We start from the raw sequence: 13,807 nt of genomic DNA on the forward strand, positions 1-13,807 counted from the left end.
TACTGGGAACGCTCCTTAATTTAAGTTCCCAGACGCCAGCCAAGGGCCAATCTTGTAAGCAGGTCTCTGAGGATAAATTGTCAGACTGCTATGTTAACTCTTTATGGCACAAGAATTTTATCCCAACATTCTTCATGCTGTCAACTTTAAGTTTTACTTTGACCGACATAATCCAAGCAAGCTGAATAATGTCCAACCAAACTTAAAAGCTACAAACACCAACTCAATAATATCAAGACTGACTACTGCAGTTATTTAAAAAAAGAAACAAAAGCTTTGTACTAATATTTCATATTTTCTTACTATATCTGCACTTCTGAAAGTCTTCTAATTTAGATGGCAATCACTTGGCTATTTAAACTTAAGGCACATATTAATAAAAAAGAAATGTTTCTGCAGGTAAGCAATACTATATAAAGATTAATTCCCTCTTTAGAATATGAAATACATCATTGTTTAAAATGTCCCCCAAATTACAAATAAGCCAAAATTTAGAAACTACATATCCTCTTTACATCATTGTACTTTTGAGCGTTTAAAAAAGATAACCTTTATTTTAAGCTCAAATATAACAGGCAAAATATATAACGTAGTATCTTTATTTTTTGAACTTTATTATGCTCCAGACATTTCTCTAATAATTTCAGATTTATTTTCCTATATTTTGTGAACTGCACTTTAAAATCAGAATTTTACAAATCTCCATATACAATACCAAACAAAATACAAACATTTTAAGCTTTATTAATAATTCTAAGGGGATGAAAATACAATTAAAAGCTGGCAGTTAACAAATGCATTAGAAGTTAAACATCTCTTGAATAAAAAAATAGGAAATATATTAATGAAGAAAGAAATCAGGGACTGAAGGAAGAAAATTTTCCAATTTTCTAGCAGCTGGTACAGTTGGCCCTCTGTATCTGCAGGTTCTATATCCCTGGATTCAACCAACCATGGGTCAAAAATACTTAAAAAAAAACACAAAACTCCAGAAAGTTGATCCCTAAACAATACAGTATGACAACTATTTACATTGCATTTGCATTGTATTAGGTATTATAAATAATCTAGAGCTGATTTAAAGTAAACAGAAGGATGTGCTAAGGTTATATGCAAATACTATGCCATTTTTCTATAATGGGCTTGAGCATCCTCAGATTCTGGTATCTGAGGGGTGGGGGTTGTCCTGGAACCAATCCCTAGAGGATACAGAGGGACAACTGTACTTTCTTCACAATTTGTATCACTTAAGTGCAAAGACATCATTGAATAAAACCTCATGCGATATCTACAAAATAGTGGTAAGAGGAAAAAAACCTAAGTATCAGGGTCTTCCATTTGTTATCCCTCTCCCAATCTTCTGGATCCATTAGTTTACACACCAACTAAAAATGGGATTCTAGGTAACGACACCTGAAAGCTTATCAATTAAGTCATCAATAGTGTAAACAAGAAGTTGAATGTCTGCTTTCTCTTTCATTCGGTGATCACTATGTTTTCGAAGGATGACATCTACATCTGTGCTGACCACTAGGTCAGCAACCTGTATGGACCTATGCCAAGGCACAATGTCATCCTTCATGCCATGGAGCAATCTTATAGGGCATGTCACAGGAATAGGGCTATGTAATAAGCAGTGGTTTTCAGCTTCTTTAATGACACTATACTGAATGTGATAAAATCCTTCTTCACTGTATTTTGATGGCAAGCTCCACACACCTTTCATCTCTATTTCCTTTTTTATCTATTGAAAAAAATTAGGAAAATAAAATACTTATTAAACATTAACACATGCAATAGTATTAAACAATCTAAGAATTTAAACAGTAAAAGGTGTACAACATAATATATATATATTTTTAGGCATTTTAATGTGTTTTTTAATTCCAAAAAATTTGATTCAGTCCAGCTGGGTGTGGCTCAGCAGTTGAGCATCGACCTATGATCCAGGAGATTGAGGTTCGATTCCTGGTCAGAGCACATGCCCGGGTTCCGGGCTCGATCCCCAGTCGGGGGCGTGCAGGGGGCGGCTGATCAATAACTCTCTCATCATTGATGTTTCTCTCTCTCTCTCTCCCTCTCCCTTCCTCTCTCTGAAATCAATAAAGATATATTAAAAAAAGAAAAAGAAATTACATGCATACATTAAAAAAAAAATTTGATTCAGTGAAACTGAGTGGTTGAAATTGATTTCAGTGAAAAAGCTGTATAACTGAAAGCTATACTTCTAAATATCTGTCTCAAATGATTTGAAATTAATGAAACTAAAAAAACTATAAAATGTATGAATCTATATTAATATCATGGGGTTTTCTGCATTAAAAAAACACATGTGAACCAAGTATTTAAAGCAAAATTGATACTCAGTTATCCTCAAACTACTCAGAATTACTCCTAAATTTATAATTATTTCTAGTAATTAGAACTTAGTTTCACTGGTTATTAGATGAAGTGAAAACTATGCTAATTATTGAGACACAATAATAGCTGCATTTAAAGCATCCTTGCCCAAATAGCTGTTATCTGACACAGAAATGAATGTTGTTCATTTGAAGAACAAACTTTACAGAATGTTATATGCCCCAAATCCTCAAAAAGAGAAGTTCAGAAATAGCAAAAACAGTATTAACCAAAGAAAATGTACAATATGTGTAAGTTCTATACCAAGAAGAAACTGTATCAGGGCAACGTGGTTGAGAAGCTTGGATTCCAAACAGCTGTACATCCTGTCTGATGCCCTCTAGTGTCCAAAGAAGGAGACAATGATTAGTCAGTTAAGAGATAAGCCAAGTTCCTACACAATGAAAAATGCTGGGTCTTAATATCCCAGGACTAGAAAAGATAGTAAAAATCTCCTCTTCTGCTCCCTGGACACTGTTAAGGCTAGTTGTTTGTGTGGAAAAGAAAACATAGTGGCCCTAGTGTCCTGCTCTTTTCTTACTCCTGCTTTTACGTTAACAAGGACTAACATGTTTCTGTTAACTGTTTCCTGGTCTGATTTAGGATTAGCAAAGAAATGCTTTGATTTGCAGAATATAGACCTGCTCACTCGGGGTAGCTACATATACCAGATCCTCCCTTTGAGTGATATGAACACACACGTACAGATAGATATGTACGTATGTATGTACATATGAATGTAGATCTTGTCATTTGCCAATAACCCCCCTTCCCCAAAAAATCAACCTGTTAAATCAACTCCTTTCCAGTCTGCTATGTTCTTGAAATAATTTCTTACCATGAGAAGTGCTATATTAGCAAGTTAGAGGATGGAGTTAACAGGTCCAGGGTTTAGATGCAGAAAGATGCAATGGTAGGAAATTTTAGCAGCATGAGGATACTGAGCAACTATGTATGACAAACAACCAAGAAAGTGAAGAAAATTCAGAAATAGGAGGTAAGTGCAAGAAAAAACAGCCTCACAATTTTAGCCCTGAGAGGAAATCATAAAGAACCTGACTGTGCAGACAATGCTATTTCTTAAGGAACTGGGAAGAGCAACATAAGCTAAGAACAAACTTCACTTTCTAGAGCAGTGGTTCTTAAACTCTACCAGAAGGGCTTTAAAACAGCTTATTGGGCACATTCCCAGTTTCTGATTTAGTAGGTCACTGGTGAAGGTCAAGAATATGCTTTTTGATTTTTTTAATTGAATTAAATTTAATACAGTGATATTGGTTAGTACATTATAGGTTTCAAGTGTACAATTCTATAATACACCACCTGTATATTGCATTGTATGCTCCCCACCCAAAGTCTAGTCTCCTTTCCGTCACCGTATATTTGCCCCCTCTAGCCTCTGAACACCCCCTCTCCCTTTTCCTCTGGTAACCACCATAATGTTGTCTGTGTCTATGAGTTTATTTGTTACTTTCTGTTTTATAACCCATATATGAGGGAAATCACACAGTATCCCTATGTTTGCTGTTCACTGCATTACTCACTGTGGCCAAGACATGGGAACAACCTAAGTGTCCTTCGATGTGATGTGTGACTAGATAAAGAAGATGTGGTACATACATGCAATGGAATGCTACTCAGCCATAAGAAAAGATGAAATACTGCCATTTGCAACAACATGGAAGGATCTTGAGAGTATCACGGTAAGTGAAATAAGTAAAGGAAAATGGACAAGAACCATAAGAATATGCCTTTCTAACAAGTTCTCAGGTGGTGCTGCTGCTGCTGCTAGCCCGCAGACTATATCTTCTGAGCCCCTGCTCTAGACTGTTTTTTCCTTTCTTTAATTTTCTGGGCCGCAGGCCTACCAGGATCTTAGTCCCACAGATAAAATTTAGATCCCTGAAAAAAGATGCCCAAGGAAAAATCAACAGATTGCAATAAATAAATAAAGAGCATACACAAAAATATACAACTATTACCTACTATTTCTTTATTCATGCAGACAACTGACGTGCTTGAACATATGTCTAAAAATAAAGTATAATACAGTAATTACCTTCCCAGTTATTTCAGAAACCTCATTCTACCATAACTTACTGAGGAACATGCTAATAATGAAAAGCATTTTTTTTCTTTTAAGGTGAGAATTAGGAGTAAAATAAAGAATGTCAACTAAGTGTCTAAGCCAGAAATGGCAAATCTCATCTCCTGTGTGTTCATTCTAATGGACTGACAGTGTGTGCTTGGAGGCTGCTTTCAGGCTAAAAAAAGTTTCATAATTGATTAGTCAAGTTTAATATGGTCATAAGAATAGGTACTATTTCCCATAAGTCACAAAATATGACAAGAACAGATCATGATGTATAATCCAAATAGTTAATGTAATTAATAAAGAAAATGCTGCTAAAAAAAGAAATTTAAAGTGTTATTTCATTAATATGGCTCAAATATTTGCCAGAATGAGTTGAAGGGACTGAAGAAAAGGAAACCTTAAACAAGAGACCAAATAGTAAAGAAAATAAAGAGATGGTATTTAAAGAAGTAGCTAAGACAAAAGATGGGCCAATATAGTAAGTCAAAGGAAAGATGACACATGAACAAATATTCAAAAGAAAAGGTAGCAGAAGAATGATACGAGGTATACAGTGAGGTTGCCTGTGACTTACCTCAACAGGAAGCTCATTAAATTTTATCACGAGGCCATCTACAGCTGTAGCTATACCAATAAGAGCCACAACCTTTTGTGGCCGTGCAATCGCAGCATGAAACATAAGCCATCCACCGAGGCTAGATCCAACTAATATCTATAAATAAAAATATGTATAGTTTTAAAGAGTAATTTCTTTTCCATTTCTAAATGGTAAGTAATTTAATAATAGAATGTATGTACTTTTATTTCATATCCTTTGGCCCCCGGACTTCTAATATTTGATACAAAGTAGAATTAAAATTATGATTACTTTTTGTTAAAGTATTAGGTTTATAATGGAGAATTATAAAATTAATATAAAATTTGTAAAAATAAGTAAAATGGTACTTACATTTTATGAGAAAGTAAAAATGAGAGAATTTTAAATCAAATATCAAAATTGGTTAACATTTAAATAAATGTTCATATCAAAGAAACAGCTCAAATATCATGAGGTTATCATCAACGATTACATCATATTTAACAAAAACAGTCACCTGTGGCCCTTCAGCCAAGTCATCAATTATAGAAAGAACATCTTTTCTCCATTTTCCCACTGTACATTCTTGTAAATTACCATCTGAATTTCCAACTCCTGAGTAATCAAACCTGGAAAAGAGAAAATACATATCTATATCTAGATATCTATCTATATAATTGTTTCTCTGCTTTTAAGGAATATAGCATATTCATCATTATACACTGCCTAAAATATATTAAAATGATATATGTTTCAGAAAATCCAATTGGCTTAACTGTCAAATACTCCCTAGAGCCACTCGCTTTGTGACGTCCTCCACTGCTGGTAGCCTGGTCCACATCACTATCCTCTCTTGGCCCTCATAGACTATTCCCCACATTGTAGTCAGCGATCCTTTTAAAACAAAAATCTTGTCTTGCACAAATCCCCCAAACGTTTTCTATAATTTAAAAATAAAACCCAAGGTCCTCACCACACTCTGGCCCCGACTCTTCTCTGATCTCATTCCTCACTGCTCTCCCCTCCCAACCATTTTCTCACTTTCCTTCTTGAAGTTAATGGAAACCACCACCCGTATTCCTGCCCCAGGAGTTTTACATCAGCTTTTCTCTCCACATGGAATACTCTACCTCCAGATACCCACTTAGACTGTTCCCTCACTTGATTCAGGTCTTTGGCCCAAATTTATACCCCCAGAGACGTCTCCTCTGACCATTCAGTCTTAAATGGTGCTTCTTCCATCACTCTGTTTCCTCACCCTGCTTTATTTTCTTCATAGCAAATATTGCCATTTAACATTATATATGACATTTGATTATTTTCTGTGACCTGTCTCCCACATTAGAATGGAAGCTCCATATGGGCACAGGCTTTGTTTTATGTACCACTGCTTTCCCAGTGCCTAGGCCAGTACCTTGCACATGGTGCTTACTTAGTACATACTTTCTGAATCAGTGGAAGGTTGAGAATCCAACTCATCACCAGCCCATCCACTTAGTCTCCTTCTCCTTCCAACTTCCTAGTTCTCCTGGCTCAAAGTCGGCCTGATCTGTGAATTTCACCTCTCAAGGTCTCAATTCAATAAATCATGAAGCACCATACCACTCCAGTAGATAAAAACCCTAGTCATACTGAAGTACTCCCAAGTCCCAGATAAGCCCATTCATAACTCTGAGCCTTTGCATGGTGTCCCAATGTCTAGACCTTCCTTCCCCACCCAAATTCCTAGTCATGTCACCTCCTCTGAGGAACTTTCTCTGACATATATGCCCTGTTTAGTACCAGTCAATCACTTTCTTTTATATGTACTTAACACTTTTCATACTGTGTGTTGTAATCAAGTTTTGAATATCTGTCTCTTTGAATAGAATGTCAGTTAAGGGCAGATTGTCTTACTCAAGTTTGTTTTTCCAGGGTATAGGACACTGCCTGCCCTGTAGCATTCTCATTTACTCACATTTTTTTCTCACATTCATTCTTTTCTTTGCAGTTTGGTGCAGGTCTTTGTCACCTTAAAGTCAGCCTATCAAAGTAGCCTCCTAACTGTGCCTCTATCACTCTATTCTCTCTTCAGATGGATCCACTTTATAACTGTCCGGCTTTTTCTAAGATTATATTGATATGGCATTAACTTCAATAGCTCTCTGTGACAAACAACATAAAAATTTAGTGCTTTGGCCTGTTTTTTTAAGACCATTATATTCTGGCCACCTGAGATTGACCTCTATCATTTCACCAAAGGAAACTACTGCTTTAGCCAAATCGATCAACTGGCTGTTTCTAAAATAAGCTCTATGTTTTCTGTCTCTATTTCATGCCTCATACTATTTCCTTCACCTAAAATACCTTCTCCCACCACCCTTATTACTAATATCCTCTCTCAGAAGTTAGTACAAGTGAATCTCTTTTGCTGGAAAGGATTCCCAGACAAATTGAAAAAAAAAAAATCTCTAACTAATGAAACTTCTATAGAGTTCATTTTTATCAGTCACAATCAAATTATTATATCCTGCTTTATAAGACAGTTTGTGTACGTATGTGTTTCATCATTCCTCTGAGACTGTAGGATCTTGGATGAATAAAACATTATCTTATTTCTGTCTTTGCTTTCCCCATGTGGCCATGTACGTAAACCTCACACACCGAGTATTATAATATATTCTAAGTGAATACAAATGGAAGGTAAAAGTAAAAATAATTACTTTATTCAAATTCAAAGCTTTCATGTTTTTCTTATTCTTAAAATCTGATAAAAACTAATAAATCCTAGTATGTTTATTATACATCTAAGAGTATATATGTAATATATAGTGTATTTTCTTACAGATAAGGGATTTATAAGTGATGGAGAAAGAAGAAATTAAAATTTTCTTTAGATATATGGTGAAATGATTTTGGATCCTTGGGAAATAGGGTAACGAGGCAGCTACTGAAGTCTAAATCACAGTTATTATTTCCCCTCAGTCCAGGGTACGGAGGGGACAGACCAGGGAAAAGAGGAGAGAAAGGCACCAATTAGTCTTTCTTTTCCCCTTCTAGATAGGCAATCAGACATTTCTCCTTCTGCATCTTTTATGGTTCCCCTTCCAAATATATGGTAAAGATGCAGAACATGCTTAAAGACCCTTCATAAAGGAAATTAAAACCATTTAGTGATACTAATAGGTTACAAGTAAGAACCCTAACAAAAGTTAAAGATAATTCAAATACATTCAGCAGTTTTAGGACTTTCAAACACAGTAACAAAAGTCTATCCTAGCAGCCTCAATCCTCTAGGACATATTCCCAAATCTAGAATTAAATATTCTATTAGAAATAACTATGATAGAATACCAGCCCTAAAACATGTTAATAGTCCTTAGCTCTGACTCCATTTTATTTTAGGCATGGTGAAAGGACATTAGGGAAACATTTTCAGCCCTAGCTGGGTTAGCTCAGTAGTTAGAGTTTCGGCCCAAGGAGTGAAGGGTCCCAGGTTCAATTGTAACCAAGGGCACGTACTTTGGTTGCAGGCTCAATCCCCAGCCTGGGTTGGGGCGCCTGTGGGAGGCAACCAATCACTGTCTCTCTCTCACATCGATGTTTCTCTCTCTCTTTTCCTTCCACCCTCTCTGAAAAGCAATGGACAAAATATCCTCAAGTGAGGATTAAAAAAAAAGAAAACAATTTCACACAGCCATATGTACTACTTGTTGTATAATATACAAAACTAACCATTTCCTCACTCAAGATCTAAATTTTATAGCCAAAAACCACAACAAAAGTAAACTGAGAAACTGAAGTATAAATAGAAGATAAAATTTCTTATAACAAGCTAAGTACAATCAGTATTTAATAGTGATTAGACTGTAATGGAGTTTTGATAAAAGCAAATAAAAACAAACTTGATCAACCTAAAAATTTGTAGTGAAGGGCTATACTTTATAAAGGTTTATAAAGATATTCATAGGCTACATTTAATACTCTACCACTTAATAGTCGATAAACATTATACTTTTATCATGATTAATATACTTTTAAAATGTATTTCACATGTATCTAAAATGCAGAAAATCCACATATGTCTTATAGGGAGATAGGAACTGTATGTAGTTCTCACAACCTCAATTTTAACTCAAGAACTGGTAAAAATGTGATTTGTTGATTCAAAATCTGTTAGGGACAAAAAAGGGAGAATGATGGGAGAATGACGTGTTCATGATGTTTTGCTGAGGCTAATCTCCTTCCTAGAGAGCTCTTCCTTCTTACCCCAAACCTAACTATTCTTCAGTGTTTCTTTATAAAGACTTTCTCCAGTTTTCTTTCTCTCACCTGGTACAATAAAGAGTACTGCTCTTTTGACACTATCACATTCTGATGGGTATTTCTGCCAAATTTCTCATCAATATAGATGATCCTGTTTCCCAACCCCAATAAAAGGTCCTTTAAGGGCAATAACCGTGTTTTATATTTCACAGCACCCAGTACAGTGCTACAAAGCATACACCAGTCTTCAGAATAACAGTTAAGTCACAACAGATTTTTTTAAGAGGTCTGAGCATGAAAAGGAAAACCACTGAGTTAATTTAACAAAAGAAATAAGACTAAATCCATATAACTGACAATTTCTGCTAATATATTAAACAGATAAAGTTTAAAAGTTTTTAACTTTCATTATTTTATTTCTAAAAGCCATATTTTCTAGATCTATTGAGCAAATGTTAGTGGAACTACTCTTTTCTAGGCTGTTAGTGCTGGAAAAGAATTCAGAAATTACCTTAATCCAACCTCCTCCTTTTTTTAGGGTGTTTTAGGTCCAGTGTTTATTAACTGGCTCATCTTGTCACAGTTATTGCTAGAATTGATTCTAGAACCCATGTTTCTTGAATTCCAGGCCAGTGCTCTTTCTATTAAACCATACTATCTCTTCTGGCAAATTAGGCACTAAATAAATGATTGTTATAGGTAAACAAACCTAATAACAACAACATAAACATGTTATCTTACTAAAATAATTATCAGCATAAAATATTACAAATTGTGAAATCAAGTTTTAGTTAAACACCACATATCTCCACTTATGCTTATACATATTCAGATTACGGGAGTGAGGAGAAAGAGAAAACAAAGAGGAAATGTGAATTATACAATACTAATTTTACAATACAGGAGGTCTTCCAATGCTTTGTTTAAGGTTGTTTCATTATAATGTAGATGATATGTCATAGGAATTTAACTCTTGTTTATATCAATTAGTCTATGGTAAAATTGGTTTGATTATGTCATTTCATTTAAAGTTGCAGAACTTATCAATGATGTTAAGTGAGGACTTACTGTACTTTTAAATATATATATATATTATTTTTAAATACCTATTTTAAAAAGTAAGGTAATAAACAGTGGTCAAATAAAAGTCCTTACGTCCTTGACAGAAAACCACAATAAAATTACAAGAGATTACAAGAAAGCCAACTAGTACATTGGTTTGTTGTTATATTACTGTATCTAAAGAGCTTAGTTTACCACTAGTTTCCTCTCCTGCCAGCACGAGTGTGGCTCAAAGACTTTTAAAAAAGGTCTTTTAAAGGTTGCATTTACAAGCACCCTAAATCACAAGAAGAAAGTTTACAACCATTAAACAAATTAACCTATAAAAATGCTGGTATTTGCTTTAATTGGTTAGAGCAGAAGTAATTCTCCGCTGCCATGCTAAATGGTAGTAATATTTTCTCTGAAATGTGTTGTTCCTACCTTATATAGGCGTGACCTAGAGATTTGCAAAACTCCTCAATCGCCAATGCTTTTGTACCATTCATATTAGAAATATAACCAGGGATGAAGATAATTCCTGGACTTTTGCCTTTTAGTTTCGTATAAGCCAGTTTTGGAAGGTCTGGTCGACTAAGGAAAGAGACTGATGTCTTTTGTCTGCAAGCTAAACAAAGTACACAAAACATAAACCATAGTTTGCAAATACAGTTTTTAGAAAACCATATATATATATATATATATATATATATATATATATATACATATATATATATATACACACACACACACATATATTTTCAATCTTAACTTTCTTAACCTGTCAAACTGATGTCAAATACAATTTCCACTTGATAGAAAAAACAAAAACACTGAAGTGTTAGTCACAAGTGTGTACATATCTTTTAAAATCATTTCAAAATCAGTACCTTCTTTGAGCAAGATCCAACCTTGCTTCTTCCAAAATACGTGATGAGGTGGAAATTTCAAGGCACCAAGACAGAGAATCATCAAAAATGTTTTCCTGTTCCTGCTCTATCATGTCCTAAACAACATCAATCAACATTCAGATTTACTTACACGAATTTTAGCCCTCTCGTGAACTTTTCTGTCTTCTTTTTAATTTTTTTAATGTTTGAGGAGTTTCACATCCTCTCCTTTCTGGTGGGGAGAGGGAGAACGGAGTTTGGTATGCCCTTGGGCGAAACAGTTTCAAAGGGGGAGGTGCTCTGCCCCTTTTATTACTGACTCCCTCTCCACCCCTAAATCATGGGCCATGGTAATAGCCAATCACAATAGTATCATTTGGGGGGAAAGATTTCTCATAGGACTCAGGATCACTGTGTTTTATTGTTGGTTAGGCATTCTGTGACTGGTACACACAGATCTTAATGCAATTTAAGTACAACGGCACAACTGGTAGACCTTACAAGGTTACTCCACTTCGTTGTTTTTAAAGTTCTTTCCCCACTATAAAATCAATACTTGCTCTTAAAAAAAAGTAGAAAGATATTTTTAAAAAATTCATTTATAAGCCCACCTCTTCCCTCCAAAGAAAGTAGGTTTGTGTATTTCCTTACAGTGTTTTTCTTGACGGAGAAAATCTTATTTTATATTACATGAAAACTTCCTCCACTTTATTGTGGCTAACAAAAACTTCTGTCTCTTCCAAGTGCGCTGATAAAGTTCACCTCATTCTGGATTTAAGAAATTGATTGAAAAACATTAAATTGGAGACCTTAAAGCTATTTCTTTTACACGTAAGCTTGTTTCAAAGTTTTAATGTGTAGTGAAATATTCCAAATTTAAAACTTTTAGTGAAAAACTGGGCTAATAGGAGCCAGTTATGTTGGCTGGCAGACTGTATAAGCAAAATGTTTATTTCCCATTTCCTTAGCTCAGCACTCAAAAATCCTTCCTGTCCTCTTAATATTACTTCCCAACACAGGAATGTCTCCGTGAGACAATAATTTATTTAACCTTGGTAAGTTATAAGTGGACAAGTTAACATTATATCCATAAATGATGTTTGCACAATAAGGATTAGCTCAAAGCTTGGTGCCTAAGAGCTCAATGACTGGTTGCTAAATAGATGGAAGAGTGTTACAGTCTTTAATGAGATTGAGTGGTTAATAAAATGACATACTCTACTTTGCTAGAGAAACATCTGATTGTGCACAATTAAATGTAAGTTAAACTGATGATAAACATTTAAAAATTTAAACTCAAAACGAAGAGTATCTGCAATGACAGCTCTCATTCCAAGCCATCATGCATCCGAGCGGCCAAGGTGTGGACGCCACAGAACCCAAAACTAAAAAGGCATAATTCAGAAAGACTCTATAGTATAGGGGAGGGTGGGGCCGGGAATGGAGTGGGACGGGGAGGAACCAAACACAAGGTAAAGAAAATATTCAAGGGCTCTGATTTCTGGTTTAAATTCCAGTTTCCTCGGTCACGTAATGATTATGGTTTTCCCTGAGCCGGAGCACCCAGAAGACAAAACTAGAAATTAGGCTTGATCTTAACACGCTTCCTACACTCTCAAGGTGTAAATCGCAAACCAAAGGAGGGCGGGGCTCAGCACCTCCGCGCGGAGACCCGGCCTGTAACCCCTCCCCCGCCCACGCCCCCAACCCCCGGAAAAAGGACGCGCAGCTCCTCAGCCACAGGAACCGCACGAGTCACTCTCTCCCGTTTGCGCCGAGCGCAGGCCGGGCGGGCGGAGAGCAGGATCCCCAAAGTAACGAGCGTGACGCCCGCAAGGGCCGGCTGTCCAAGCCACCCCGGCGCCGCGGCGCAGCTCTCCCCACGGCCGTCGCCAGGGCGGTCGGAAGCGCCTAGAACTGGGGTGCTGAGAATGGGGAAGGACAGTTTTGAATGGGGCGCCACAAACGCCCTAGACAGGAACGGACGTGACCCGGCATGTTCGGAATTAACGCGTCCTGCTCCCGCCTCTCGGACACCAACCTGGGAGCCACCGCGGCGCCCTCTCGGGCTTCCGTGCAAGTGACGCGCTGAGGCCGCGGTGGAAGCCGCAGGAGCCGGCCGCGCAGCCCCACCTCCGACAAGGCTCCCGGGCAGCCGCGGCCGCCCTGCCCACGCCAGCCATCTTCCCAGCGGCCCCCGCGCCCCGCGCTGACCTCCGGAGGAGCCGGCTGAGTGCGGGGACGGGGCTGCGCAGGCGCCGTGGCGGGCGGCCGGGTTTGGCTAAAGCGCGCCGGGAGGACCTGCGGCACTCGGAAGCGCGCGTGCGCACAGCGTCTGGCTCCTGGCAGCCTTTTGGCTTTGCGGCTGCTGGTTCTCCGAGGGAGTTTCGGCTGTTACGGTGTGGAAAGCTCCAGCAGGCTTTCGGGAGACTGTTTATTCCGCGGACCGGTACCTATTGCAAGGCTGGAAGCGCGGAGAGAAACCGTATCCAGGATTCCTGGATTGGAAACCATCTCATCAACCCGAGGGCACCAGGGAGCGGAAGCATAAAATGCTAA

The 13,807-nt window shown here is 37.3% G+C and overlaps 1 protein-coding gene across 4 annotated transcripts; it reads right to left on the reverse strand.

Annotated features, from left to right (window-relative positions):
• Positions 1-583: 583 nt before the first annotated feature.
• Positions 584-13,511, reverse strand: ABHD10 (abhydrolase domain containing 10, depalmitoylase). 4 transcript variants are annotated; one of them, XR_013998961.1, is made up of 7 exons: positions 13,290-13,511; positions 10,803-10,986; positions 5,590-5,701; positions 5,070-5,207; positions 4,383-4,430; positions 2,665-2,740; positions 584-1,744 (listed from the first exon to the last, which is right to left on the reverse strand). XR_013998961.1 is itself a non-coding variant. In XM_081139346.1 (6 exons), the coding sequence occupies exons 1-6, from the start codon at positions 13,429-13,431 to the stop codon at positions 1,689-1,691; spliced, it is 708 nt and encodes a 235-aa protein (XP_080995472.1). In that variant the 5' UTR covers positions 13,432-13,511; the 3' UTR covers positions 584-1,688. The 4 variants fall into 4 exon arrangements, 3 of the variants coding, with proteins under 3 accessions (XP_080995472.1, XP_080995471.1, XP_080995470.1); XM_081139346.1 differs by lacking the exon at positions 4,383-4,430; XM_081139345.1 differs by lacking the exons at positions 2,665-2,740; positions 4,383-4,430 and adding an exon at positions 11,249-11,364 and having other exon boundaries at positions 13,290-13,489.
• Between the last annotated feature and the right edge of the window lie 296 nt (positions 13,512-13,807).

The sequence above is a fragment of the Miniopterus schreibersii genome, assembly GCF_964146895.1.
Source record: "Miniopterus schreibersii genome assembly, chromosome: 5".
Taxonomy (NCBI): domain Eukaryota; kingdom Metazoa; phylum Chordata; class Mammalia; order Chiroptera; family Miniopteridae; genus Miniopterus; species Miniopterus schreibersii.

Bases quoted from the DNA above. Each gene is read 5' to 3' on its own strand.
- ABHD10 (XM_081139344.1), bottom strand. From the start codon at position 13,431: ATGGCTGGCGTGGGCAGGGCGGCCGCGGCTGCCCGGGAGCCTTGTCGG. The intron at 5,702-10,802 runs GTAGGAACAACA...TCTCTTTTCCAG, and splicing joins CTAGGTCACGCCTATATAAG to GTTTGATTACTCAGGAGTTG. The intron at 5,208-5,589 runs GTGACTGTTTTT...TTTTATTTATAG, and splicing joins ACTTGGCTGAAGGGCCACAG to ATATTAGTTGGATCTAGCCT.